We start from the raw sequence: 27,704 nt of genomic DNA on the forward strand, positions 1-27,704 counted from the left end.
CCCTGCCATCAAAGCCTTGATGGCAGTTATATAGAGTTCCAGCAATGCCTTCTGTTTTATTAGAACATGAACAATGACTAACCATGCCTGCATGCCAGTGAAACACACAGCACCAGCATGGCATGTTAAGCTGTAGTGAACGAGTCGATGCAATCTGCCCGGCTAATGCGCCGCAAGAGACAGATTCACCACCCCTTTATTTCCCATTCTCTCCAGCGAGGCTAGTCTGAGCAGCACTGATGGAGGTAGAAGCATTTCACACCTTCCCCCTAACAATGGATACGCATTTATCTTTGTTCCATAACTTTATGGCAAGGAAAAATACAACACGTTGCCACTGTCTGAGTGATGCCTCTTGAAAGACTCCCGAGCACTTTTATATTCATTATCTTCCACTGTGCACGGCCAGGCTGGCTGCCTCATGTTTTTTTTTACCGTGTTCTCACTAAACTGTGGCCAAGCCTGAGCTAGGCTATTCCCCCAGAGGTCTGAAGAGTAATCTGTGCCACCTGTCTTTTTCTCCCCTCATAAGATAATTCTCCTCTCTACAATCGCCCGGGTGTCACAGACCTCTTCTTACAAAGCGGTCCAGGTTTTTAACCTTTCTATTCATCTGGCCATCCAGGACCCCGTTAGAGAGAGAGTCAGAAAGAAAGGCGCTTCGGCGCTTGGCACAGTCTGAATCCACGCCTCCACGCCTGCCAGTTCTTTTCAAATATTAAACACAAGGGCTTTAGCTTTGACATTAATCAACTTTTAAGCTCTCTCAAAACCTAATGTATATTTATTGTGGGCTGAGACAATTTTTTTCTCAACGTCTACAAAGAGGGAATGGAGAGTAATCGGTTTGGCTTTGATGGAATCACATCTAAGCGAATCTTACTTAAGATGTCTGTGTCTTATCTATGTGTATCTTACTACACTTATAAACAACGGTTGAACAGAAGGTTTTCAGTAAATGCATTACCACTGGTCTAGACTTAAACAGTCACTGTTAAAATACTGTGTTCCAACATACTAGACTAGGAGTAACCGTTTGGAAATGTGAAGCTTCACAATATGATACTGCGCTTAAGGTAGATAGTATTTTGAAGAAAAATCTATCCAAACAACAACAACAAAAAAAACATTATTTTTCAATAATCTCTCTTGTGAATGAATGTTAGACTCCAGAAAAATACCTTCTGAGACAGTATTGTTGAGAACTAAAACCATTTTCTCAGACAGATTGCAAAAAAACCTCTTGTTCTTTCTTTGTTCAGTCTGGGTCAGACAGACAGAGATTCTCACCGAGAGGCAGCTAGGCAGGATGGCTGAGATGTTCATTTGTAAGCCCCTGACTTGCCGAACATCATATATGACTCACTGCCTCGATTCAGTCTTATGTAACAACATTTTAAATGTTTTTTTTTTTTACATGGGATAAGTTGGATAAGTAGAGACTCGGAGCTCGAAAATGGTATATGATTTACGAATGAATCCACAAATGAACACCTACAGCTCAGCTGTTCAGGGCAGCCGTGATGCTGAGAACAGTCCGACGTTATATCTTTCAAAAATCTGCAGTAGCCAGAATTATCTTCATATACTGAGCAACTCACGTTATCCGAACTCATCTCTCGGCATGTCCAGCCCATCCAATCATGGCTAATGGGAAGGTTCCTGGCTTTTTCCGGGGCTAAACTAACTAGGCTCATCATTTAACAATTTTATTTGTATTTACAGATGGCATACACATTTGTTATTAAGGCATATGAACGTTCACATGTTCCAGAAGGCATTTCTGCAACAGCACAAAAAAACRCATTTTGATAAAAATATTTTTAAAAGCTTTCAAATGCCTCTCCTGTGAAGTAGTGACGTGCAACATATGCCTAGTTTCTTGAAACGGGTCACATATAGCATGTTACCTCTCCATCAGAGGAGTCACCTTGACTCTGGCTGCGGGTAGATAGATAGCTAGCGAGAACGACCACCCGCTTGTCATGGTACACAGCACCTTTACTACATGGTGTGAAGCCTTGTGTTCTGTGTTCATCGGGACAGGGTAATCTCACCCACTTTATTCCCCCTGTCTGAACACTTCCTGTCATCTGAGATACTGGGGTGTCCATGCCATTAACTGGTCAGGTCTTCAGAGATTGGAGAGGGAAAGTGTTGTCTTTTGCTGGACCACTGCCCTKTGTCCTTGTCCTAACCCCCTAATTATACTTCCTAATTGGCATTTTGAGGAAAAATATTTTTGAAATGTTTTGACGTCTGGTTGGACTCATTCTCTCTTTCCAACGTGTCTGATGAAAAGCTGTCTTTCTAGAGACTCCCCACAATGATGGTCATGGACTATTGGCCCCTCTGTATAAGAACACTACTGTGTGTTTGTGTGTGTATGTATGTGTGGGTGTGCGTGCGTGCGTGCGTGCGTGACAACCGCACAGTAAGAAGGTTTGAGACTGGAGAAAATCTACCTCTATCTTTGATGTGCTGCTCTACATAGTAGCCCCATAGGGACCGGCCTATTAACCCTTTCAACCCACGCACCCATTTAACCTTGAACATCACACAAACCCATTGATCCAGGCTGAACCAACCACTGCAGATTGGTGATCTGGAAGGTTTTATCACAAACAATGGCCCATGAGTCAACAGAAAMGTCATTGTTTGTTGTGGCAAGGTGTTCTGATTCTTTCACACATTGACCTGTTTGTTTCCATGGCTTTTAAACAACWGTTTTTCATTTCCTGCTAACATTTTGTTTCTGCTCAGTGTGTAGTACGAGAGAGAGAGAGAGAGCAAGAGTTTAAAAATATATATTTTTTTTAAAGGTMATTTACATCGGAGGTTTAATAGCTAAAGGAGTTGGGCCATCATGGTTCATTCTTAGAGTGGTTCCTATTGAAATTAAATTGGTGGCTCATGCTCTCTGTGAAATATTTAGCACACCTACGTATTTAAAACTTTACTAAATGTCCCTCTTCTTCCCTCTCTTACATGGAAATAGTAGAAATAGAATTTCTACCCCATTTTGATCAATGGAATTGGCCTACATTTAGATTCAAACTGTTGCATGTAAAATTCTCCCTCTCTGAAATCCATCTTTATTAAACCCCTTTATTAAGTTCAAAGAGTTTACTGTGTCATTTTAAAACTCCAGTGCAAGCGAGGCAGGAGATTGCATAGGAAAGTTTCCCCATATAGAGTTTTAGGGACTTGCAATAGCATCTGGGGACCCGATAAAACCATTCATAAGCTCAGAAAGCTTTAGCAATGCATCATAATTCACACCAATAGGATCAACCATTTCAAACTAAACTACATAATTCGCTTGTATTGCTTTTCCGTCATTGACAAACGGATGGACTAGTGCCTTCTAATTAAATATAATGTTTAATCTCTATAAAAAATGTGTGTTAAGTGCCAATATTCTGCTCTCTGTGGTATAGGCCATCTCAGCAGACAATCCATAATGAAAACAGGTCAAATCACAGTGGCAGACAGTGCTCATTTCTATGACGCTCATAGAGCAACACTTTTGTCAGTCAGTATAATTGGCCCTTGGGTCCTCCTAGGCACCATCTTCCATCCACAGAGAGTGTTACATGAGAGCTAGGGGTTGTGGAGGAAAGGGAGAGAATAGGGTTCATTATCAGTGAATTAATCATACGATTTCACCTCCAACTTCCTCCTCACCCTCTCCCTGTGTGAGTGGAATGCCCGTGTCACGGTGCCCCGGAGAGCTGTCCTGTGTACTGTATGTCTCCTCCTCCAGGGCTGGGAGCTCGCGATGTCACTGCTGCCGAGACACAAATCGCAAGTGATCTCCACAGACAAGCCTCTTCCAGATGTTTGTTCGCAGGCTATGTACTTTCTCAGGTGGTTCTGAGACAAAGCAGCAGAGCAGAGCAACATGGCCGACCTGCCTGCAGCAGGGCCTCAGTCACTTTCTCGGTCGTCTATGGATGTTTACCCGATAGAGCTCCAAGGTCAGATTGCTGCAATTAAGGGCTCCTGCTTCGACCTCTGGTCCTCCAGCGATATAGGAAACTACTTAGCACCGTTAATGTGTTATGGTCATTTACTGAGATCTACTGTGGATAGAGCCTGAAGCACGGTTGACCTCTACTATGAGAGCATGTACACAGTTTTGGCTCTCTGTGCCCTGGCTCACACAGAAACCTGTGTAGGGGAAATTACATGTGAAATCAGCTTGGAAGGAAGTCATGCAGGCTAATGGAAGTTCTCAATGCTTATTCATTCATGTCTCAAGAGTGTTAAGAGCCCGGGCATACTGACCCATGCGACGGACGGACGGACTCAGCTGGGCGGGCAGCATCTTGAAAGTTGCTGTGTTAGATTAATTGTCAAATTAATTTGAAGCTCACATTAACAGATGTAAACATGAATGGCGAAAAACACAGAAATACCTCTTTATTGAGCATATAATTAAATTGGCGAGCTGTAACCTGAGCATTTTCATATAAAAGTAATTGCAGGAGGAGAGTGATTAATTATTAATGCAGTGGAAGCAGTCGGATCAGGCTTGCACAATAGTTATGCAGTGTGATTAACTTCCAGCTAATTGTCGGTAACAGACCAGTGAAAATATCCTCCTCATTTTGTCCTGAGTGACTTCACACATCTGTCCTCTGTTTGTCCATGATTTGTCACGATATGAGACTGTTGTCACCAGACACAGTGAGCGCCCTTGTGAACAGTATTTTAGTCATAGTTCATTTTCTCCTAGAGTAAATAAAGTAGCCCAGGACAGCTGTACTCTCTATCTCTATTGTCTGGGACCGCAGCCAGGAATTCTACACACACAAAACAGCAGATATGTCAGACAATCCACACACACCACACACACACACACACACACACACACACACACACACACACACACACACACACACACACACACACACACACACACACACACACACACACACACACACACACACACACACACACAACACACACACCACACACACACACACACAAACCCGTCTGATGTCACAGTCTAAAACCAACTAAATGGTTCATGCCGAAATGTTAAATCTTTGCATCAGACTGAATTCACGAGTGGAGGTTCAGGGAGCCTTAGCGTTTCAGAGGGCTGACACACAATGCCACTGCAGGGCAATCCTATGCCTGAAGTCCCTCATGCATTTTCAATGGGGGAGGATGCAGCAGTCACTCTCGGCGTACTGTAGCCTTGTGTAGTAGCCATGGCAGTTGCTGCGTGCGGAACTGGGTGTCACTTGCCCTGACACATGCCTCCCTGAAGGAGACTTGTACTTCTGGCTGGTGCCTATTGAAATAATATGCTAATTCATTCTCCATACAGCATGTGCTCTTGCCACTTCAGGGGAGGGCTGCATCCTTTACTAATTGAAGCATTTTGAAATATTTCATTCAGGTAACCTCCATGTTCAACTTGCCCATTGTTCTTGATGTGGTTAACTGGAAACTAAAAAAGTAAAAAGAGGCCCCACTTCACATCATCACAGGTAGGCAGGGAGGCATTGATGGAATGAATGGCAGTGTTTAAGATCTCTGCTGGTTTACAGATGAAACCCCCCTGGAGAAATCGATGTTGTCTTTTGTGTGTGTGATGACTGTTGGCTAGAGGTGAACTTGGGGAAACATAAAAGCCTCCTGTGTTATGCTCCCTTGCCTCGCAGAAACTCCACCTACTGCATGAAGGTGTCCATGTCCTTGGCGGTGGAGGAGAACGACGAGGGCCTGTGCTTCAACAGTAAAATACGCCACCTGGAGAAAGCCGAGATCACTAAAAGCAAGATAATCAACTGCCCCGACATCGAGGATTACCTCGCCCCTTACAAGCAGCCCCAGATGACCTGGTATAAGGTAACAACCCTTATTCTCAGAAAATTCCCATAGGGCTCTGGTTGAAATTAGTGCACTGTATAGGGAATAGAATGCCATTTGGGRTGCAGWGCTAGTCTTTGTACATGAACCCATGAAGGTTAGCTCTGGTGGACTAATGGGTATGTTATTAAACTAAACAAAAAAATWGTTGAAAGTGACATGATATAACATGGTGTGTGTGGTGTTGATGTGGTGTCCTGTCTGTCTAGGAGTGTGAGAAGAAGACATGGCGGAGCTCCATCATGGTGAACACCACCAACATCTGGTTCCCTGAGGTGCAGGAGGACGACGGGGGGAACTACACCTGTGAGCTCAAGTATGGCAGCCGGGTGGTGAGAAGGACCACAGAGCTCAAAGTCACAGGTGAGCCCCCCATATCATGTGGGTGTGCATATACTGTATGTATATGTCTGATTACATGTACAGTATGATTTTGTTTCATATTGTTGTGTGTATGTTTGTATTATATGTGCAGAATGCTAAAAAGAGTTTGACCGCTGGCCACGATTATCATTCAGAATGACGTGATCTGAAATCAGCTGCCGTGAAACGTGAACGTAAAGATTTACATCAACGTCCAAACGCAGGATGCACTTTTGCACTCTTACACTTAATATTCTCATGCCCCTTCCTCTCAAAGTTTGGTAGAGCAAAGATAAAACTGTGCGCTGTCTGTAAACCGGATGCACTGCGGAGACACACCATTTATCACAGGAGCATAGTGGAGCGTCACTTTGTGTCTGTGATGTATCAGCCTTCAGTGTAAACGCTGGCAACCACTGTGACGTGAGATGGGTTTATTTATTCACATTTTGGGCTTGTTCCTCCTCTGCTGCCTCTGTCATGCAGCAAGCAGGCAGGCTGGGATTCCAGGCCAGTGAGTCTGACCCTTGGGGTGTGTGCTGGGTCCTGACTGCAGGAAGAGCAGCTGCCAACTGCAGTGTGAAATCAACCCCCCAGCTCATTCACCCTGCCTGCCTGCCTGCCTGCCTGCCTAGCCCCCCTCTGAAACAGAGTGGAGCCAATCTGCTGGAGCCCCAAGACTGCACTAGGCAGGCAGCACTGACTCTGACTGTAGCCACACTACAAACAGAACAGAAACACACGGAAACTACACACAACCACGAGTCCACAACATACATACAGCAATGGAACTGAACCAGATAGGAGCCTTAACCAGACAATATAGAGTGAAAGACAGTGCTATCCACCATGAAAACTGCAACACACATACACACAGGGCCGTAAAAACCTCTGAAATGCTATTTGAAGAACAGCAAAAACAAGAAAAAATGACTCCAGCCATTATCACATTGATTGCTGTAACTTCATTCACTTCAGTCGATCTACAAACACATAGCCTATTAGCTACACAATTAGCGGCAGGTAGCCTAGTGGTTAGAGCTTTGGGCCTGTAACCGAAAGGTTGCTGGATCAAATCCCTGAGCTGACAAGGTAGAAATCTGTTGTTCTGCCCCTGAACAAGGCTGTTCCCTGGATGGCCATCATTGTAAATAAGAATTTGTTCTTAACTAACTTGCCTAGTTAAATAAAGGTTAAAAAAAKATATATCTGATGACCTGGCCTCCACAATCATGTGACCTAAACCCAATTGAGATGGTTTGAGATGAGTTGGACTACAGACTGAAGGAAAAGCAACTAACAACAATTAACTCAGCACTGGGATTAAAAACTATAATTGAATACATACAGAGGGCTCTCTTAGCAGATAAAGTATTTTATTAACAAAAGGTAAATAAATACATTTGCTTTATTGGAGCTTTTTTTGTTTTTGCAGTTGTATACCTAAATTGTTGCTTTTCTACACATTTTCCCATGTTTAAGTCTCTTATATAGGGGACTTGGAGCGGTTCTGGCCAGGTTCCGACTGTGAACGGCACAACATCAATTGCACAACACTCCCTAAAAGCGCTACTTGTCCTGATTCATATACTGTATGCTATTGCAATCCGCAGCTGTGAGATTTCCTGTGCCTGTGAAACTCACAGCTGTGCTTGCAGARGCGCATATGGAACAGGAGAGTCTTGTGGATGCAACAATAGTAGTTTCATCTCGCTGTAATGTTCTCAGGTGGATTTATAGCTCTCATCAGGGAAACATATCAAATCATTTCATAGAATTTTTAACAGCACCACCTTCTTTTGGTCACAGACGGACGAAATCACTTTGTCTTTAAAGCTGAAGTCGTAACGAGTCTGCACACATTTTAATGGTGTCTCAGCGCAGCTCAGAGAACGTTTGGCAGAAAAGTCTCTGTCGTTTATATGAAATGGTGCCAATATTGTACCGTCACTAAGTAGGATCATATTTATTTTACAGTTATAAGAAAGTTGAAATCTTAAAGTAAGTCATTTATAATTAAAACTATATTGGCCCACTTTTGTTGAATAGGGAAAAAGATCATATGATTTTTAATATTTTCATATTTCATATTTGTATTATGACTTGAGCTTGTGTCCTCAACAGTGAGTATACCTCAGCAATTTATAACTATTTTTCCCAGAAAGGTGAGTTCCAGACCTTTCTGAAACTATGCAGCATTACCAGTTATTGTTTATGGCCATCTCATGAAAAATTATTTGTTTTGGGTATGTCTATTTTGGCGTAAATCAACATTTTGCCATATCATTCAAGAGGTTTATATCTGAACGAGAGTGACTTACAAAATCAGTGGAGGCAACCTGGAGGTCAGGGCCCCTGGGCACGTGCCGTGCGTGCCCGGTCGGTAATTCGGCCATGATTACTACAAGTTTAGATAGCTGGCTAGATTAACTAGACAAATTGACCAATCTATTTTTCTTTTGCTGACATGGGCTAATTGAGTGACTGTCTGTGAGTGGCATAACAAGACGAAAACTACTGATGCAATTTTCGAAATTGCACCTTGTGTATTGTACTATTCTAACTCTCAACAGACGCACACACACACACACACACACACACACACACACACACACACACACACACACACACACACACACACACACACACACACACACACACACACNCACACACACACACACACACACACACACACACACACACACACACACACACACACACACACACACACACACACACACACACACAGAGAGACAGAGAGAGACAGACACACACACATTATTTTACATGCAACTCAGGGACCAAAACAGACACAGTACTATGCTTCACTAAACAACAGTATTCAATGAGCTAGCATTACAAATGAAGAACAGAGGCAGTAGCGGCAGGCTAATATAATCTGCTAAAATGAAAGACATCTGCTTCACTGATATGTGAAGAATATGCTTGTCTTGTCGGTTAACTGAGCCATTGTTTGTTCACTTACTCACATGCCTTCTGCTAAGCTAAGCGCTAGGCGTGCTAGTTCCAGTGAGTGGTGTAATGTTGGAGCTGGATTCCACATGGTTTACAGCCTGCCTGGGGCGCTGGCCCGTAGGATCAGATGCCATGTTAGTGTGCTGCTGGTTGGGTGGTGAGCCAAGCCAGGGTTAGACAAGGCCTGGGTTAGTTAGCTTTAAGCACACAGAGAGGTCAATCAGGACACTCAGGCTTCCAGGGGGCAGGGGGCTTGCCTACTTTCTTCGAGGAGGAATATTAATGGGGTTGCTGGTCAGGAACTGTTTTAAGCTACCATGTTTGTGTCCATATGCCTTGTATTACTGTAGCATTGTATGACACCTTTGTTTATTTCAGTATTCAACGAGMGGCAGGTAGCTTAGCAGTTAAGAGCATTGGSCCAGTAACCGAAAGGTCGCTGGTTTGAATCCCGAGCTGACTAAGTGAAAGATTTGTCAATGTGCCCTTGAGCAATGCACTTAACCCTTATTGCTGGATAAGAGTGTCTGCTAAATGAATAAAATGTATTTCACTATCCTCATGTGACATGGTAAGAGGCAACAACAGAGCCAATGATCAGGCCTTGGAAGGAGCCTGTAGGGCCAATCTGCTACTGAATGGTCTGCAGTATAGTAGCAATACAGTACAGAACTCACGCAGAGTAAAGGGGAGGCTAAACCTTGGCAAAGGTTCAGATTTGTGTCCAAAAACCAGAATGACCAATAAAAGCCTCTTCTCCCTCTCCATAGTCAGCACCCTGGTCATAAATATTTCAAAATGCATTTCAAAGTAAAATTCCTCTTTTGAAAGAACATTGCGTTCAGGCTAAATTTAACAGTTACTGCGAGAGGTGAGTTACCACAGTCATGCGTCTCCGAAACACATTCAAATATTGTAACACCTTCCGCAGCTGGTTAAGTCAACAATGGGAGAGATGATGGGCCGTGCATGAATCCTGAATCCTCTCTTCCTCTCTCCCTCCTTCTCAGCTAGGCCTGCGAGTTCTGCCTTTAGACTCTAGCCTCTTGGCTACCTTTTTACCCATGTGGAAACCCCATGACCTATTTATTTTATTACCTCATAATTCATCATGAAATTGTCTGTGTTAACATGGGCTTTGTCCTGCTCTTTCCCCAGATCAGCGTGACAACTTTTTTCTTTTCTTAGGAGAAGTGAAATGGAGAACAAGAAAAAGTATTCTCTGTTTTTGGGGGGGAAAATATGAGCCCATTAATTTAGGAAACATGTTAGAGTAAGGAGCAGTTCAATCCAGCAGATAGAAATGCCTCCCCAAAAAAGTAATATTAAGTGGTTTTCTGGCAACAGAAATCTATGTGCGTAAGAGAGAGTATGATTTTTTACAAATGGTGCTCGAATGTCCTCAAGGAAAGGTCAGTCCATCAAATATTAAGAAGCGTACAGAACAAAAATAAGACTTGCATGATTCTAAACTAAATTTATATTTCTGTGGTGAGGGAAATTATTGTCAATGGTACCTATACAGATACCACTGAAAACAGCCGAGAAGATGTAGGGCATATATGCCGTTTATAAAATATATGCACTAAACCATTTGAAATACTTTCAATTAACTGTATTTAAAGTATATTGCCGTTTTGAAATCTATTGTATCTTTGTGATTGCTATATTTATATACTATACATGTTTATAAATGGCTGTAAACGTTGAAACATTTAAATGTTTGTGAAGTATGTCTGTAGTACAGTACATTACCTGTGATTATCCTCCCTCCTTTACTCGGGGAATCTGAGCTGTGTCACATATCTGTAAACCAGCATATGCATATCAAATGATACCCAAAATGGATTTGACTTGTTTCGACACTGAAAATGCATTAAGATTGAATAACGAGACACATACTACCCAAAACACTGTGGTCAAAACCTCGGATAGATCACATTACAAGCAAGTGAAGCAGATACATTCAGTTAGGAGTGAAGCCTACTGCTAAAGCAGATTGAAGTGGTCCCATATCTAAATGCGTGTGGTCACGGTTCCTAAAGTGGTGCAGCGACGCGTTGTTCCTGCTGAGGAGGAGAGAGGAGGGCGAGACTGCAGTCATGGAGAGGAGGACAGGGGAGGAGAGAGGAGAGGAGAAGAGTGTTTGATAATAAGCTAAAGGGAAAGAGCAGGATGTATGGCCTGTCCCGAGACACCAGCGTGTCCTGTTTGTCTTCATATGCCAAGTGACGCCACCGGACGATAAACACATTTGTTTCGGTGGAGTCAAAAGCTCTGGAATACTTGGGTTTGATGTTAAATAAGTCCACACCTTGTCAGGACACACACAACGGCCGGGCGTCTTCCCCAGATGAGGCGTGACAGGGCTGGCGTCGAGAGGAATCGATTGCCTGTCACTCTCTCTTGCCAGAGGGGGTTACCTTTTCTCTCCTTTCTCGCACGCACGCCCGCACACACACACACTGGGGAGGGACATACCGCTGTACTGAGGGCATGTCCCTAAACCGTGTCCCCAAGCAACTGCCTTTGTGAGTGCATTTTATATTACACCTTTCGCGGATTTGACTGAAAGAGTTCAGAAACTATAGGAAACATGAGATTTGACTAAATTAGACTTAGGCTTTTACACCGAGCCATATTGAGTAATATTAACACTATAGGCCTACTTACTTTAGTTGAATCCCAATACCTTATATTATCTCAAGTTTACCCATTAACATTCTGAACAGTACCATTGGAGGACTTTTACTCTGGAGGCACCTCTTAAACGCCCGCTCTAATGGATGTCTCATATGAATAGGTGTCAGGTGAGGCGACAAAGGAAGTTGAAGTGAGCTCTCATTGTCTGTGTTAACAGCTCTAATAAACCTGGTATAGAAAGTTATCAGAGACCTCTATCCGGGTCAGGAGAGATGTATTATTTGAAGGTGAGTTGATACCCAGTGATTACCGATGGAAGCAGCACAGTGGGGACTCTTCAATTTGATTCACTCAGTGAGTTGGAAAATTAGAAGCATGAATAGGCTCATTTGTCCATCGACAGGAAACACTCTCAGTCACTGGTCAAGCTAATTGCATTATGTCACCTAGAGACATTTCCTCCTGAGAATAGTTTTGGGGTTTTTCCACTTTTACTCTCAAAAGATCATCTTAGGAGAGAAACAGAGCAGATATGCAAATCTGTCTGCACATATCAATTCAGTCATAAGAGCTGTATTACACGCACTTTGATGTCTCACTGCAAATATGCAAATCGGAAGAGATAATAGATGAGAGTGTGTGACGCTAATGTGGTTGTTGCAATCCGAGAGTGCACCCTATCCAAAGTAGAATTAGTAAACTACTGCCGTGTTTAAATCCAGAGGCCGTCATCTTGTTTTTTAACCCTGAATAAACTGAGTCACTGAGGGAGTCTATAGTTTGACACAGTGCAGCATCAGCCTTGGACCCCGTCCTGCTTCTCTTTCTTCTTCTCTTTCTCTTTCCTTGTTTCTTTTTCGTTTCATTCGAATTCACAGCGTGTCAAGATAAGCAGAAAGAAAGGCCCAGTCACTCCAGATCTGGTGACAATTCTAATGAATACAGCATTATTCAAAAGGGGGGCTCTTTAATATTATTGACTAATAGTTGAATAATGAAATCAGTATTAATAGATCATTACCATTCATAGTGGTCCACTGAGGGATAATTGGTTAATCAATACAGCCTAATTGTAGCCTCACAGTATTGTGTGTCTGGTGTTGCCAGCGACCTGGAGGTTAACTTCAAGCTTTTAAACAGCATATTGGTATTGATTTTACGTCTATATTATTTAGCATGACATGGTAGTGAATTAGAGCTCTGTCATCCTCAGCGCTGCTCTCGTTATAATTTAGGAGCTTTGGATGAGCTTGATGCCCTGAATATCATTATGGCAGCTTCACTTCCATGAACTTTATCATCTTTTGTTTTTGACAAGCGGGGTCTGGCAGGACCTGTGTTAGATTTGTATAATTGAAAAGACAGTTTCCTTTCTAATTCTGTCTGGTTTTCAAATCAAATTGTATTGGTCACATACACATGGTGAGCAGATGTTATTGCGAGTGTGGCGAAATGCTTGTACTTCTAGTTCCGACAGTGCAGCAATATCTAACATGTAATCTAACAATTCCACAACAACTACCTAATACACACAAATCTAAGTAGAGGAATGTAATAAGAATATATAAATATAAATATATTGATGAGAAATGACAGAGCGGCATAGGCAAGATGCAATAGATGGTTTAAAATACAGTTTATACATACAGTATGAGATGAGTAATGCAAGATATGTAAACATCATTAAAGTGCCATTATTAAAGTGACTAGTGATCCATTTGTTAAAGTGGCCAATGATTTCAAGTCTGTATGTAGGCAGCAGCCTTGCTCTGTTAGTGATTGCTGTTTAACAGTCTGATGGCCTTGAGATAGAAGCTGTTTTTCAGTCTCTCGGCCCCAGCTTTGATGCACCTGTACTGACCTCGCGTTCTGGATGGTAGCGGGGTGAACAGGCAGTGGCTCGGGTGGTTGTTGTCCTTGATGATATGTTTGGCCTTCCTGTGATATTGGGTGCTGTAGGTGTCCTGGAGGGCAGGTAGTTTTCCCCCTGGTGATGCGTTGCGGTTGTGGGCGGTGCAGTTGCCGTAGCAGGCGGTGATACAGCCAGACAGGATGCTCTCAATTGTGCATCTGTAAAAGTTTGTGAGGGTTTAAGGTGACAAGCCAAATTTCTTCAGCCTCCACACGGTCCCGTGTGGCTCAGTTGGTAGAGCATGGCGCTTGCAACGCCAAGGTTGTGGGTTCATTCCCCACGGGGGGACCAGGATGAATATGTATGAACTTTCCAATTTGTAAGTCGCTCTGGATAAGAGCGTCTGCTAAATGACTTAAATGTAAATGTCTGTGTGGGTGGACCGTTTTCAGTTTTTCCGTGATGTGAACGCAGAGGAACTTAAAACTTTCCACCTTCTCCACTACTGTCCCGTCGATGTGGATAGGGGGGTGCTACCTCTTCTGTTTCCTGAAGCCCACGATCATCTCCTTTGTTTTGTTGACGTTGAGTGAGAGGTTGTTTTTCTGACACCACACTTCGAGTGCCCTCACCTCCTCCCTGTACGCTGTCTCGTCATTGTTGGTAATCAAGCCTACTACTGTTGTGATGATTGAGTTGGAGGCTTGCATGACCACGCAGTCATGGGTGAACAGGGAGTACAGGAGGGGGCTGAGAACGCACCCTTGTGGGGCCCCAGTGTTGAGGTTCAGCGAAGTGGAGATGTTGTTTCCTACCTTCACCATCTGGAGGCGGCCTGTCAGGAAGTCTAGGACCCAATTGCACAGAGGGGGGTTGAGACCCAGGGCCTCAAGCTTAATGATGAGCTTGGAGGGTACTATGGTGTTGAATGCTGAGCTATAGTCAGTGAACAACATTCTTACATAGGTATTCCTCTTGTCCAGATGGGATAGGGCAGTGTGCAGTGTGATGGCGATTGCATCTTCTGTGGACCTATTGGGGCAGTAAGCAAATTGAAGTGGGTCTAGGGTGACAGGTAAGGTGGAGGAGATGTGATCATTGACTAGTCTCTCAAAGCACTTAATGATGACAGAAGTGAGTGCTATGGGGCGATAGTCATTTAGTTCAGTTACCTTTGCATACTTGGGTACGGAAACACTGGTGGCCATCTTGGAGCATGTGGGGACAGCAGACTGGGATMGGGAGAGATTGAATATGTCCATAAATACACCAGCCAGCTGGTTTGCGCATGCGGCTAGGGGTGCCGTCTGGGCCGGCAGCCTTGCAAGGGTTAACGCGTTTAAATGTCTTACTCTTGTCAGCCACGGAGAAGGAGAGTCCACAGTCCTTGGTAGCGGGCCGCGTCAGTGGCACTGTATTATCCTCAAAGCGGGCAAAGAAGTGTTTAGTTTGTCTGGAAGCAAGACGTCGGCGTCCGTGACGTGGCTGGTTTTCCTTTTGTAGTCCGTGATTGTCTGTAGACTATCACATACAGTATGTCTCGTGTCTGAGCAGTTGAATTGCGACTCCACTTTGTCTCTATACTGATATTTCACTTGTTTGATTGCCTTGCGGAGGAAATAACCGCGCTGTTTGTATTCAGCCATATTCCCAGTCACCTTTCCATGGTAAATGCGGTGCTTCGCGCTTTCAGTTTCGCGCAAATGCCGCCATCTATCCACGGTTTCTGGTTAGGGTAGGTTTTAATAGTCACAATAGGTACAACATCTCCTATACACTTCCTTATAAACTCACTCACCGAATCAGCGTATACGTTGATATTATTCTCTGAGGCTACCTACCCGGAACATGTCCCAGTCCACGTGATCAATATTTTGCTGTATATTGGGTGACAAAAGATATTTGGGGGTTTGGTATTGGACATTTTCAACATGTTTGTGAAATTGCATCTTTTACATTAATAGACCCTTTGGTGTTGCAGTTGATTTGAGTCAGAACGGTCCTGTATTTTTTAAAGAARATCTGCTCAAAACTGTGATATTTACTTATATTGATTAATTTCYTATTTATTTTCACAATTCACTGACCTTGTTATTACCTTTGACTGCCACGCTTGATTATAACCACATTTCCCCCAAACAGGCACCATGAGGGCTGACTCTCTTTTCTCTTCCAATCCTAGAGCCTCATAGTGTAACAGACCACAGCCCCATGTCTCCCTGCCTGCCTCCCTGCCTGCTGTACAGACAGACACAGACAGCTCGCTCTGACAGCTTGATTCCACACCCCCTTACTTCTCCTCCACATTCTGAGAGAAGAAGACAATGTTATCTTTCTCTGCAGAGCACAATAACCCCAAAATCATAGCTGCTCTGTTACTATTGCCAAGAGGTACTGCATTGAATAGAAAAAAGACATGCTCTATCAAAGTACATTTTTATATCACAGTTAAGTCGTAAGTGTTGTACTACTCTATGGATCTAATTTAGCTACGTTATTATCTGCAGTTAACTTCCACTTGCTTTGAAGCATGTAACAATAATAATAAAGACTATATTTCATCTAAATGTCAATTTAAAGCCAGTCCATAGCAAAACAGGGCTATATTGGTACACTCTAAAATCCTAGATAGGATCTTGTTGGCTGTCGGGAGTAGGAAGGTATCCAGCCACTGTGTTGTGCTCATTTGTCACAGTGATGGAAGGCTAGTGCAGAGCCTGCTGCCGTTAGAGTAATGTTCTGTGGTGCTGCTCTAAGAGACTTACTAGCTGTAATGTGGACATTTACATCCATCTGTACGTCCCATTACACTCCTTCAATGGCCTGCCTGATCGCTCATTACCGACAGCATAGCTGAGTGCCCAAACAGACGGAGTTTCCATACCCAAGCCAAGGGGGTCACCATTTCAGTTTGGTCCGGTTCCACTGGAAGATCACAACATTTTGAGATCATTTCTTGTGTAGAGGCAAGAAGCCATCTTTGATTTTCCCTATAACTTGCGGGGCAGCATATCACTCAACTCACTGAATCAAACACTCAGAATGTACAGTATACTGCATAATGAACAGCCTGCACATTAGCCATCATACAGTAACTCCATATTTCCCACAAATAGTGAAGAAGACGACAACATTTAAAGTTAACAGAATGTTCTGGTAATGCAGGGATTTACCCCCCATGCACACAAACAATATCCTGGGAGCCCATGTTGGCAATAACAAGGTAGGTCCCATCCCAGAGGGCTCAGGAGACAATGTCTCAGTATTTCCTATTTTGGCTGCCGGAGAGAAACAGCAGATTAACTTTTCTTCTGTGGCATTGTGTTGGATTTGGGCAAGGTATTGGTGGGGTACAGAGTGGAGCGAGAGAATGAGGGGAAAATAGTCCCATTATGCTGCAGTGTCATCCCCAATGTCACTGCAGTAACACTTCAGCAATTCTCTAAATGGGGGAGCGTTGGAGCACAGATTGATATACACTGATGTGCAATGACAGTGTGATTTATCGCGGGGCCTGCCTCCTTCTCCCCACAAGCCGGGCCGGGCAGGCGGAGGAGTGGAGCAGGGCAGGCGGGATCGCCCATGAGTCAGCACATTCTTACTCCACCACCAGTCCTCCACACCTGACATTATACTGGAAATCAACAAGTTAATATGCTTCTTCCTTAATGCCTGTGACTGGGTTATCGCCGTCCAGTACCAGTATCTGTGGTAGGTCTATTGTATGGGATGTACGTTGAATTATGTAACAACAATTGTATTCCTATGAACAAGGAATCCAGTACATTTGGATACTACTGAATAATAGTGTTGGGTCTGGCTAGTTTGCTCAGAAAGAAAATATTGCTCAGGAAGAAATAGAGAAACGAAAATGTTCCCAGTTGGCCTTAGCAATGTTTTTTTCAAGAAATCCTGAAGTAACCTTTATTAAAATCAGAGTTCCGTCAATACTTTCAGCTTATGTTCTTAAAGGGATAGTTCAACCAAAAACAAAATGACACGTTGGTTTCATTAGCCTTTAAGCAGTCTATGGACAAGGTATGACAGCAATCCATGCTTTGGTTTAGTTTCCCTGGCACTGTTTCCACATGCTAACATTTTAGCATTTGTGGCACAAATCCCATTCAAGTATTGGGACCGATATTAGCATCGTCCGGGTTAGGGGAGGGTTTGGCCCGGGAGGATTTCCTTGGTTGCCAGTTGGACGTTGTGGCTTCTTGGTTAAGCAAACAGTGTGTTATGAAGCAGCGTGGCTTGGCAGGTCATGTTTCGGAGGACGCATGACTCTTGACCTTTGCCTCTCCCAAGACCGTTGGGGAGTTGCAGCGATAAGACAAGATTGTAACTACCAATTGGACATCACAAAAAAGGGGGTAAAAAAATGACAAATAAACATTTTAAAAAAGTAAGGACACCAAAATATAATTGTAATTTGGGTGAACTATCCGTTTCAACCATTGTCACCCTAAACTGACCGCTTATGAAAATATATTAATAATGCTGGCCCATCAGATGACCAAAAATCTGATTTAATGTATTCTTATATTAACTACAGTATAGAAACTTTGGTTGAAATAACAGCTCTCTATCTCTCCATCTCTGAATGTGTGCTAAGTTGTGTCAGTACAAACAGTTTGTCTTCCGTCGATATCATGGCCAGGATTTGGCTTGAAACTGCATAAACAATGGCCCAAAATGGAGGTTGTGTGTGAGTCTGAAGAGTCAGTGGTTTATGAATCTTAACCTCTGTTCCGCCTGAACACCTGTGTGTCTATACATTACTCTGTAAACAAATACAGCCCATCCCCTAAAGCATGTTATGCAATCATTCCAATTCAGTTATGAAACCCTTTTTACGTCAGTAGTTGTCACAGTGCTTTTGCATAACCCGGCCTCATGACCATTCTCATCATTTCATTGTCATAATTTCCTTATCAGCTGTTAGTGTTGGCTATAAGGCTGGGAAAGCTAGCTGTTTTAGCATATCCGGTACACTTTTGTAGTTCGTTGTAGTTTTTTTCAGCCATTGTGAGGAGAGCTAACATCCCATCTCTACAGTTTTTGTTTAAACTTTAATTCACATTTTCATTTGTCATCTCTTCCTTTTTAATAGTTAATTAGTGTGAAGTGCTCGTCTCACAGCTGGTGAGACCCAGAGTAGAGATATTTACCCCACCAAACCCATCAATACACACCCGGATCAATCTGAAATATTCAGCAAGGGATCACTGGAGGCTACTAGGATTTCATATGGCTGATGGCATTGAGTAATTATTCAGTTGGGCTAGCTTGAGATAATGATAAGAGCAATGCTCAGTCTTCTGGGAAGATATGTACATGCTATTTCACCCTGTCATCAGGTTCCACATAATTGTGGCTGAGAAAAGTGCTCATTCAATTAATTATCTTGTTGTCCTGGGCTGTCAATATATTAAACCTTTCCTGTGTCTCTGTGTGGGTTTAGTGACTGTGGTCGTCCTGTATTATTCAGTAGCCCACAAACAATGTCTTGCGTGGAAGCGTCTGCTTTCCTGATTCAATCTTAGATTTGCATCAATTTAAGCTCAATAAGATAATAGTGTGTGCATATTGATTGCCTCTTTATCTTCGTGGTGGCCTGCAGAAGTTTCTCCACAGTCTCAATCTCTTCATTAGTTTTGTGTCACTTTGCCTACTTGGGGTTCTTCAATAGGGCACCAGTCTCTGGGCTGGCCCCTCACTCTGGCCGGCTGTGACTATGAGCTTATCGACAGATTCCCACATTACCATTCGCTGCATGTAGGACGTTGCCATGCACAGATAAATGGGTTGCTRGCCCTGAGCTGGGGGTGCAGAGGTGAGGCCTCGGGATAACGAAGGCACTGTCACTGGAACCCACTCTGTGGTGGTGGGAGGGGGACAATGAGGAGGATTTAATGAACCCTCCACCCCCTCAGAGGTGGCTCGTGTATCTCATGGATTTCAGGATTCCTCTTTGATCCTCACCATTTGGTCACTGTGTGTTTCTGCCAGAGGAGAGGGAGGGAAACAAGAAACAAACTGATAAACCACAGAATCTCCCATGAAAGGAGGATTCCCATCACTGTTACATGAACCTCCCCCTCCTACTGTATGTGCTGTAGCATGACCGTCAGGAAGGCATAGAATCCTCCATGTATCCCCCTGCTAGGGCTCTGGCTCTGCTTGCTGTGGCTGCGAAGCTCCAGCAGGGCCATATGGAGATAGGCCTCCCTGCACTGCTGCGACTGCATTCAGCCCTCACTCCTAGCAGGAGGACACCGATAACCCCCAGCCCCATCACCAGCCCCATCACCAGCCCCAGCAGTACCCTCCCGCCCGAGCTCTGGCTCTGGCCCTGCCCCAGCTCCATACCCAGCCCCAGCTTCCCTCCCCAGCTCCAACTCCAGCCTCAGCCCCAGCGTCCCTCCCCAGCTCCAGCCCCAGCCTCAGCCCCAGTCTTCCTCCCCAGCCCTAGCCCCTGCCTCGCTCCACTAATGGGAAAGTCAATTTGAGCCCAGGCTTAATCACTGCGCTGAGGACTTTATAAATAAGTAGATTATTAAAGCCGCAATCATCTGCTAATTCTGCACTAAAAGGACTCTCATCATAAAGGGACTTGTTTTGTTTTCTTTCACTTTCAGCCCTGATCCAGGGATTACCAAGGTAATAGTGTTACAGGGGGGCAGTCAGAGGGGTGGGTTGGTGGTGGTGCCACATYAGGCAATGGGCAAACTAAGTTAGAAATCAACTGTGGGGAGCCCTAGCTAGAGAGGAGTGTCTTCCCAGCTAACAACAAAAGTTCCCACAACTTTAGAGAACGTTCCCTTAGGAGTCTCATTAGATCATTAACTAACATTTTCATAGGAATGTTCCCGTGATGTAGAAGGAATTTTTCCAAGAGACCATTCCCTTAATGTCAAATAGAAATGACCCAGAACGTGATTACCATGTTCTGTGGGTTAGGAGAATATTCTATCATCGTCCCACCAAACATACACAGAACATGGTTGCCATGTTCTCATAATATAAGATATTAATGTTCTAGACACGTTTCATGGGAACATTGCAAGAACATCTTTGTGTCCTACATCATGTCTTATTACTGTTGCCGAGCCAATCAAGGCCCTGATTGGTAAACCACTGATCCATTCATAGCTCTTTGTCTGCTGGCAAGGTTAGGGATACTCACACACAGTACTTTTAAGATACAATGTTTTCAACTTACATATTTGACACACATGATTACATTGTGCATGTTCATTTAGACCAAAATTATTATTCAACATGTCCTCACCTGGAATTTGAACTCAAAACCTCTTGATTCACAGTACGCCGTTCTTCCTGCTACACCACCATGTCCGTGTCAGGTATCAATTCATCTGAGTATTCTCTCATCGTAGATTTTTAAACTTATTTCAGAAACGTAAGGGCTTTTTGTATAGTTGTCTGATGTTGGTGGGGCATAATAACTTGTTTTAATGATGCGCCTGAATTACTTTGATCAATAAAAGATTTTCTTGAGTGTACTGTTAATAGAGCTGARATTGAATTCAAAGTACATTCACCCTCTTGCTTACACCTATTAAGTTGTTTCATATCTACACAAGTGTCTAGGGAAGAGGGGTTAGGGTTTATTCTGGACAGGACCTAACTATACTGGCCCAATAAGCACATTCTCTTGAGATGTATTTTATTGGGACAGTGGTTATGGTGTTCATCATTGATTCTGATGGCCTTGGTTCGAGACCCCTAGGGGAGTCACCCTACTCTCACATTCTTAGCAATAAACGGTATGTTAATGTCATTGTTGCCATTTTGAATTGCATTTATCAGACATTTAAATTGTTAATTTGGTATTTATTTATTCAGCTTTGTTTATTACCATTATATGTATAGATTTCTCTTTTAGGAATGTTACTGATAGAAATGCAATTACAAAAGCTGATATCAGAAACAGGTTTGTTCTACGTAGTATATGTAGTGTAGATTTTAAAAAGAGTTCGTTTTGATATGCTCAGCTATCTAGAATTCCACCGATTCCCATTTTTCAATACCTAGGTTTCCATCCAATCGGAGACAGATTTTCATGCAAATATTCTAAAAACGGAATATAGAAAATATGTGAATTTCCCACCAATGCTGTGTTTCCACCAAACTGAATTCTTGCAAATAAATATCTGTGTGATGACGTAAGGCACACAAAATGTACTTTTTTGCTTTAGTTTTCATGTACCGAATATTTGTTTTATGTTCAATGTTTCCATCGCATTTTCAACTTTACCGATAGGTTTGTCACAAAAACAGTTGCGTTAAATAAATAAATGTGCCTAGTCTTGGCACGTGCGCTCTAACGAACAGCTCGCAGATACGGTGTGGGTAGACCCTGCGGAAGGTTAGTCTTCACGGATGAGATTATTATCAATTTTTATTTGTCAAACTGCAGTCAAGCATCGATCATACTGCCACCAGAATAAGATCCTCAACATTTATTGGAAAGGAGCACCAAGCGCATACCTTGCATTTTCACCACCCTGTGAAGTTCATAATTTACAGTACAGTATTTCATTTGTAGCCTAATAAACTGCAAAATGGTAGTCGGAGGACTACACACCATGTCATCGCGTGACTCCAAGTTTACTTCGATATGATAGTTATAAAAACAACATTTACGTATAAATGCGTTTCCACCGCCATTTCTCGCATAATCCATTTTACACKCACAAAAAAAAAACACTATGTCTAACTAACAAATGATCTGTCGGCATTTGGAAAATTGTACCGAAATCTCTTGTCCATCACAACTTTTTTTCATTTATTTTTTTTATACGGTATGACTTTACTCCCGTAAAAACTGTGTATGGAAACATGGTTAATGTGTTGTGGTGTGTTGCCAAATAATGACATGAACATATATTGCTAAGAATGAAGAGAGTAAGGTGACTCCCCTAGTGGGTCTCAAACCCAGGCCAACAGCACCAATGATGAACACCATAACCACTGTCCCAATAAGGAATATCTATCTCTAGGGCATGTGCTTATTGGCCCGGTATAGTTTGGTCCTGTCCAGAAAAAAAACCTAACCCCTCCTCTCTAGGCACTTCTATAGATCTGAAACAACTTGATATTAATCAAATTAATACATAACCGTCACATTAACTCATAACTAACACTCATAACTGACAAGAGGTTGTAAGATCAAATCCCAGATGAGGACATGTTGACTAAGGGATACAATGAACACAATGTAATCATGTATGTCCAAGTGTGTCAAATATGTACATTGAAAAGTTGAAAACACTATGTTAAAATCACTGTGAGAGTAAGCCTAAACTTTCCAACAGACAAAGGAGCTGTGAATGGATCAGTGGTTCAGCAATCAAGTCCTTGATGGGCTTGGCAACAGAAACAATGCGTGATGTGTAATTCATGTTTAAGGAGAATATTTATTTGGGACCAACGGGTGATGACAACTGACAACTGATACACAGCCCTGACAACTGATACACAGAAATGTTCTTGCAACATTCCCATGAAAAGTGTCTAGAACTTTAGTATCTTACATTCTGAGAACATGGCAATCATGCTCTGTGTATGTTTGATGTGACGTTGATGGAATATTCTCCTAACCCTCAGAAAACTGGACGCAGGAATGTTCTTGCAACGTTCTCATGAAGCGTGCCTAGAACATTAATATCTTACAGTGCATTCGGAAAGTATTCAGACCCCATCCCCTTTTCCACATTTTGTTACGTCACAGCCATATTCCAAAAGATTTTAAAAAATGAAATCCTCATAAATCTACACACAATATCCCTTAATGACAATGCAAAAACAAATAAAAATAAAAACATACCTGATTTACGTAAGTGTTCAAACCTTTGCTTTGAGACTCGAAATTGAGCTTGGGTGCATCCTGTTTCCTTTGATCATCCTTGAGAGTTTCTACAACTTGATGGAGTCCACCTCTGGTAAATTGAATTGATTGGACATGATTTGGAAAGGCAACAAACCTATCTGTATAAGGTCCCACAGTGATAGTGCATATCAAAGCAAAAACAAGCCATGAGTCAAAGAATTGTCCGTAGAGCTCTGAGACAGGATTGTGTCGAGGCACAGATCTCGGAAGGGTACCAAAAAATTTCGCAGCATTGAAGGTCCCCAAGAATACATTGGCCTCCACATTCTAAAATGTAATTTGGAACCACCAAGACTCTTCCTAGAGCTGGCCCCCTGGCCAATCTGAGCAATCAGGGGAGAAGGACTCTTTGGCCTGTGTAACGGATGTGAAGTGGCTAACTAGTTAGCGGTGGTGTGCGCTAATAGCGTTGCAATCGGTTACGTCACTCGCTTTGAGACCTTGAAGTAGTGGTTCCCCTTGCTCTGCAAGGGCCGCGGCTTTTATGGAGCGATGGGTAACGACGCTTCGTGGGTGACTGTTGTTGATGTGTGCAAAGGGTCCCTGGTTCGCGCCCGTGTCGGGGCGAGGGTACGCCATAAAGTTATTCTGTTACACCTGAATGCCAAGCGTTGTGTCTGGAGGAAACCTGGAACCATCCCTATGGTAAAGCATGGTGGTGGCAGCATCATGCTGTGGCAATGTTTTTCAGCGGCAGGGACTGGGAGACTAGTCAGGATCGAAAGAAAGATGAACGGAGCAAAGTACAGAGAGATCCTTGATGAAAACCTGCTCCAGATTGCTCAGGACCTCAGACTGGGGTGAAGGTTCACCTTCCAACAGGGCAACTACCCTAAGCACACAGCCAAGACAATGCAGGAGTGGCTTTGGGACAAGTCTCTGAATGTCCTTGAATGGCCCAGCCAGAGCCTGATCTAACATCTCTGGAGAGACCTGAAAATAGCTGTGCAGCTACGCTCCCCATCCAACTTGACAGAACTTTAGAGGATCTGCAGAGAAGAATGGGAGAAACCTCCAAATACAGGTGTGCCAAGCTTGTAGCGTCATACCCAAGACTTGAGGCTATAATCGCTGCCTAAAAGGTGCTTCAACTAACCGGTGCCCCCGCACATTGACTCTGTACCGGTACCCCGTGTATATAGTCTAGCTATTGTTATTCTACTGCTGCTCTTCAACTACTTGTTACTTTTATTTCTTATTCTTATTCGTATTTTTTAAACTGCATTGTTGGTTAGGGGCTTGTAAGTAAGCATTTCACTGTAAGGTGAATTCGGCTTTGTGTTCGGCACATATGACTAATAGAATTTGATTTCAACAAAGTACCGGGTAAATACTTACAGTACCAGTCAGAAGTTTGGACACACCTACTCATTCAAGGGTTTTTCTTTATTTTTACTATTTCTTCATTCAAGTAACAGACACATCTCAACATCAACTGTTCAGAGACTACATGAATCAGGCCTTCGTGGTTGAATAGCTGAAAAGAAACCACGACTAAATACTTGCTTGGGCAAAGAAACACGCGCAATGGACATTAGACCGGTGGAAATCTGTCCTTTGGTCTGATGAGTCCAAATTTGAGATGTTTGGTTCCAACCTCTGTGTCTTTGTGAGACAAATAGTAGGTGAACGGATGATCTCCACATGTGTGGTTCCCACCGTGAAGCATGGAGGAGCAGGTGTGACGGTGTGGGGGTGCTTTGCAGGTGACACTGTCTGTGATTTATTTAGAATTCAAGGCACATTTATCCAGCAGGTCTACCACAGCATTTTGCAGCGATACGCCATCCCCTCTGGTTGGCGCTTAGTGGGAATATCATTTGTTTTTCAACAGGACAATGACCCAACACACCTCCAGGCTGGCTAAGGGCTATTTGAYCAAGGAGAGTGGTGGAGTGCTGCATCAGACAGTTGTGGCTGCTTCGCGTGATGTATTGTTGTCTCTACCTTCTTGCCCTTTGTGCTGATGTCTGTGCCCAATAATGTTTGTACTGTACCATGTTTTGTGCTGCTACCATGTTGTGCTGCTGCTATGTTGTGTTGCTACCATGTTGTTGTCATGTTGTTTTGCTACCATGCTGTGTTTTCATGTGTTGCTGCTATGCTATGTTGTTGTCTTAGGTCTCTCTTTATGTAGTGTTGTGGTGTCTCTATTGTCGTGATGTGTGTTTTGTCCTATATTTTTATTTTTTAATACGAGCCCCCATCCCCAYAGGAGGCCTTTTGGTAGACTGTCATTGTAAATAAGACTTTGTTCTTAACTGACTTGCCTAGTTAAATAAAAGTTAAATAAAACATTTAAAAATCAGATGACCTGGACTCCACAATCATGCGACCTAAACCCAATTGAGTACGTTTGGGATGAGTTGGACTGTAGTGAAGGAAAAGCAGCTAACAAGTGCTCAGCATATGTGGGAAGTCTTTCAAGACTGTTGGAAAAGCATTCCTCATGAAGCTGGTTGAGAGAATGCCAAGAGTATGCAAAGCTGTAATCAAGGCAAAGGGTGGCTACTTTGAAGAATCTCAAATATAAATTGTTTTTTGTTTTGTTTATCACTTTTTTGGATACTACATGATTCCATATGTGTTATTTCATAGTTTTGATGTCTTCACTATTATTCTACAATGTAGAAAATAGTAAAAAATTAAGAAAAACCCTATTACTGTATGTAAATTTGATATTTCATACCTGTTTTTGCTCATTATGTCCTGTGTATGTTTGGTGGGACGTTGGTCTGCACTTATTTTTTTTTATTTTGTTTTTTTCTATTATTATTATTATTATTTTTTTAGGGGTGGATCAGCTTAATATTGCAGAAAGAATGTTGCTTCCAATGTAATTGTCTGCATCATTTCCAATCCCCCATATTTTTTKGGGTAAATATATATATCCATACACGCATGCATACATATACACATATATACATACACATACCTATATAGACATACATACTTTTTTAAAGAATATACCTTTATTATTATTCCCCGCAACCCTACCACCGCTCCCCCAATTGGAGTAAACTAATAAACACTTCTGCTTTTACCTTCAATTTATACATCTTATACCTATTTTACAGACACAGTCTACTTTACAATAGTTCTCTCTTGTTTGTTCTTAGTCCTTCCTCTATTTCTGTTGTCCATCCAATTTTATTTCCACTTGTAACTGTGCTATTTCACAAAAGCTCCGCACCTATACACATTTCACAGATCCTACATCAGGGTAGTACAAACTCAAATACCCAGTGGGCAAAATGTAAAACCTGAACAAAGTCCGCGGCCAACATTGAACAAATGAACCTTTTAATATGGACCCAAACAAGTTTTGCCTTTAACATTGAATATGGAACAAGCATCGCTTATTACCATACAATATATAATTTAATAGTGGAGACATGCAAAATCGAATTTCAAATGAAAAAACACATCATGGCATTCATTATTAAATAATAAAATTTAAAAAAAATTGTATGCTCTTTTCTATTGCAGCCTTCTGATTTAAATACCAAATAAACTTTTTCCACTGGCTAATAATTTTACAAATAAAAATGATAATAAATCAATCAACACATTCAAGCCCATGCCTTGTGCAAGAAAAAGTGCACAAAGAAAACATTAATTATTGCACACTGATCTAATCTGATGGTGCCCAAGCCAGATACCTGCATCTCTTCTGGATGCTAGTTCATCAATGGCTCTGGCTCAGGCTCTGAGCTGAAGAAATCCTCAGTATCGAGCGAAGGGTTCATCAAGTCAGACGTCTCCTGTGAGTTGTTTTGTCATTCTTCATTCGAGGAGAAAAGTTGCTCGCATAGATAAGTGCTGCCGAACATGGAGAGCATCTGAGCAGCTTTGTGCGGAGCTGAGCATTGTGTCAGGGATGAACCGTGGAAACTGTGCGGCGCCCACAGCATCATACTTTGACTTCAGCGTGTCGTTGCACTGGAGTTCAATCAGCTCCATTTGGATGTTGTTGGTGCATTTTCCACATCAACTGCGAAGGGATTACTAAGCACTTCAAAACCTTACATTCTGGACATCGAAGTCGGCAAATCGCCGGCTAAATCA

At 42.7% G+C, this 27,704-nt stretch overlaps 1 protein-coding gene across 1 annotated transcript in view; it reads left to right on the forward strand.

The window, feature by feature from the left end:
* il1rapl2 (interleukin 1 receptor accessory protein-like 2) overlaps positions 1–27,704 on the forward strand; it is a 323,697-nt gene that overhangs the window by 196,292 nt on the left and 99,701 nt on the right. Inside the window, exons 4-5 of the mRNA XM_070444096.1 lie at positions 5,679–5,865; positions 6,096–6,249. Of these exons, the coding sequence (XP_070300197.1) occupies positions 5,679–5,865; positions 6,096–6,249 (341 nt within the window). The remainder of the gene's footprint in view (positions 1–5,678; positions 5,866–6,095; positions 6,250–27,704) is intronic.

Source organism: Salvelinus sp. IW2-2015, linkage group LG6.1 (assembly GCF_002910315.2).
Source record: "Salvelinus sp. IW2-2015 linkage group LG6.1, ASM291031v2, whole genome shotgun sequence".
NCBI classification, from domain to species: Eukaryota; Metazoa; Chordata; class Actinopteri; order Salmoniformes; family Salmonidae; genus Salvelinus; species Salvelinus sp. IW2-2015.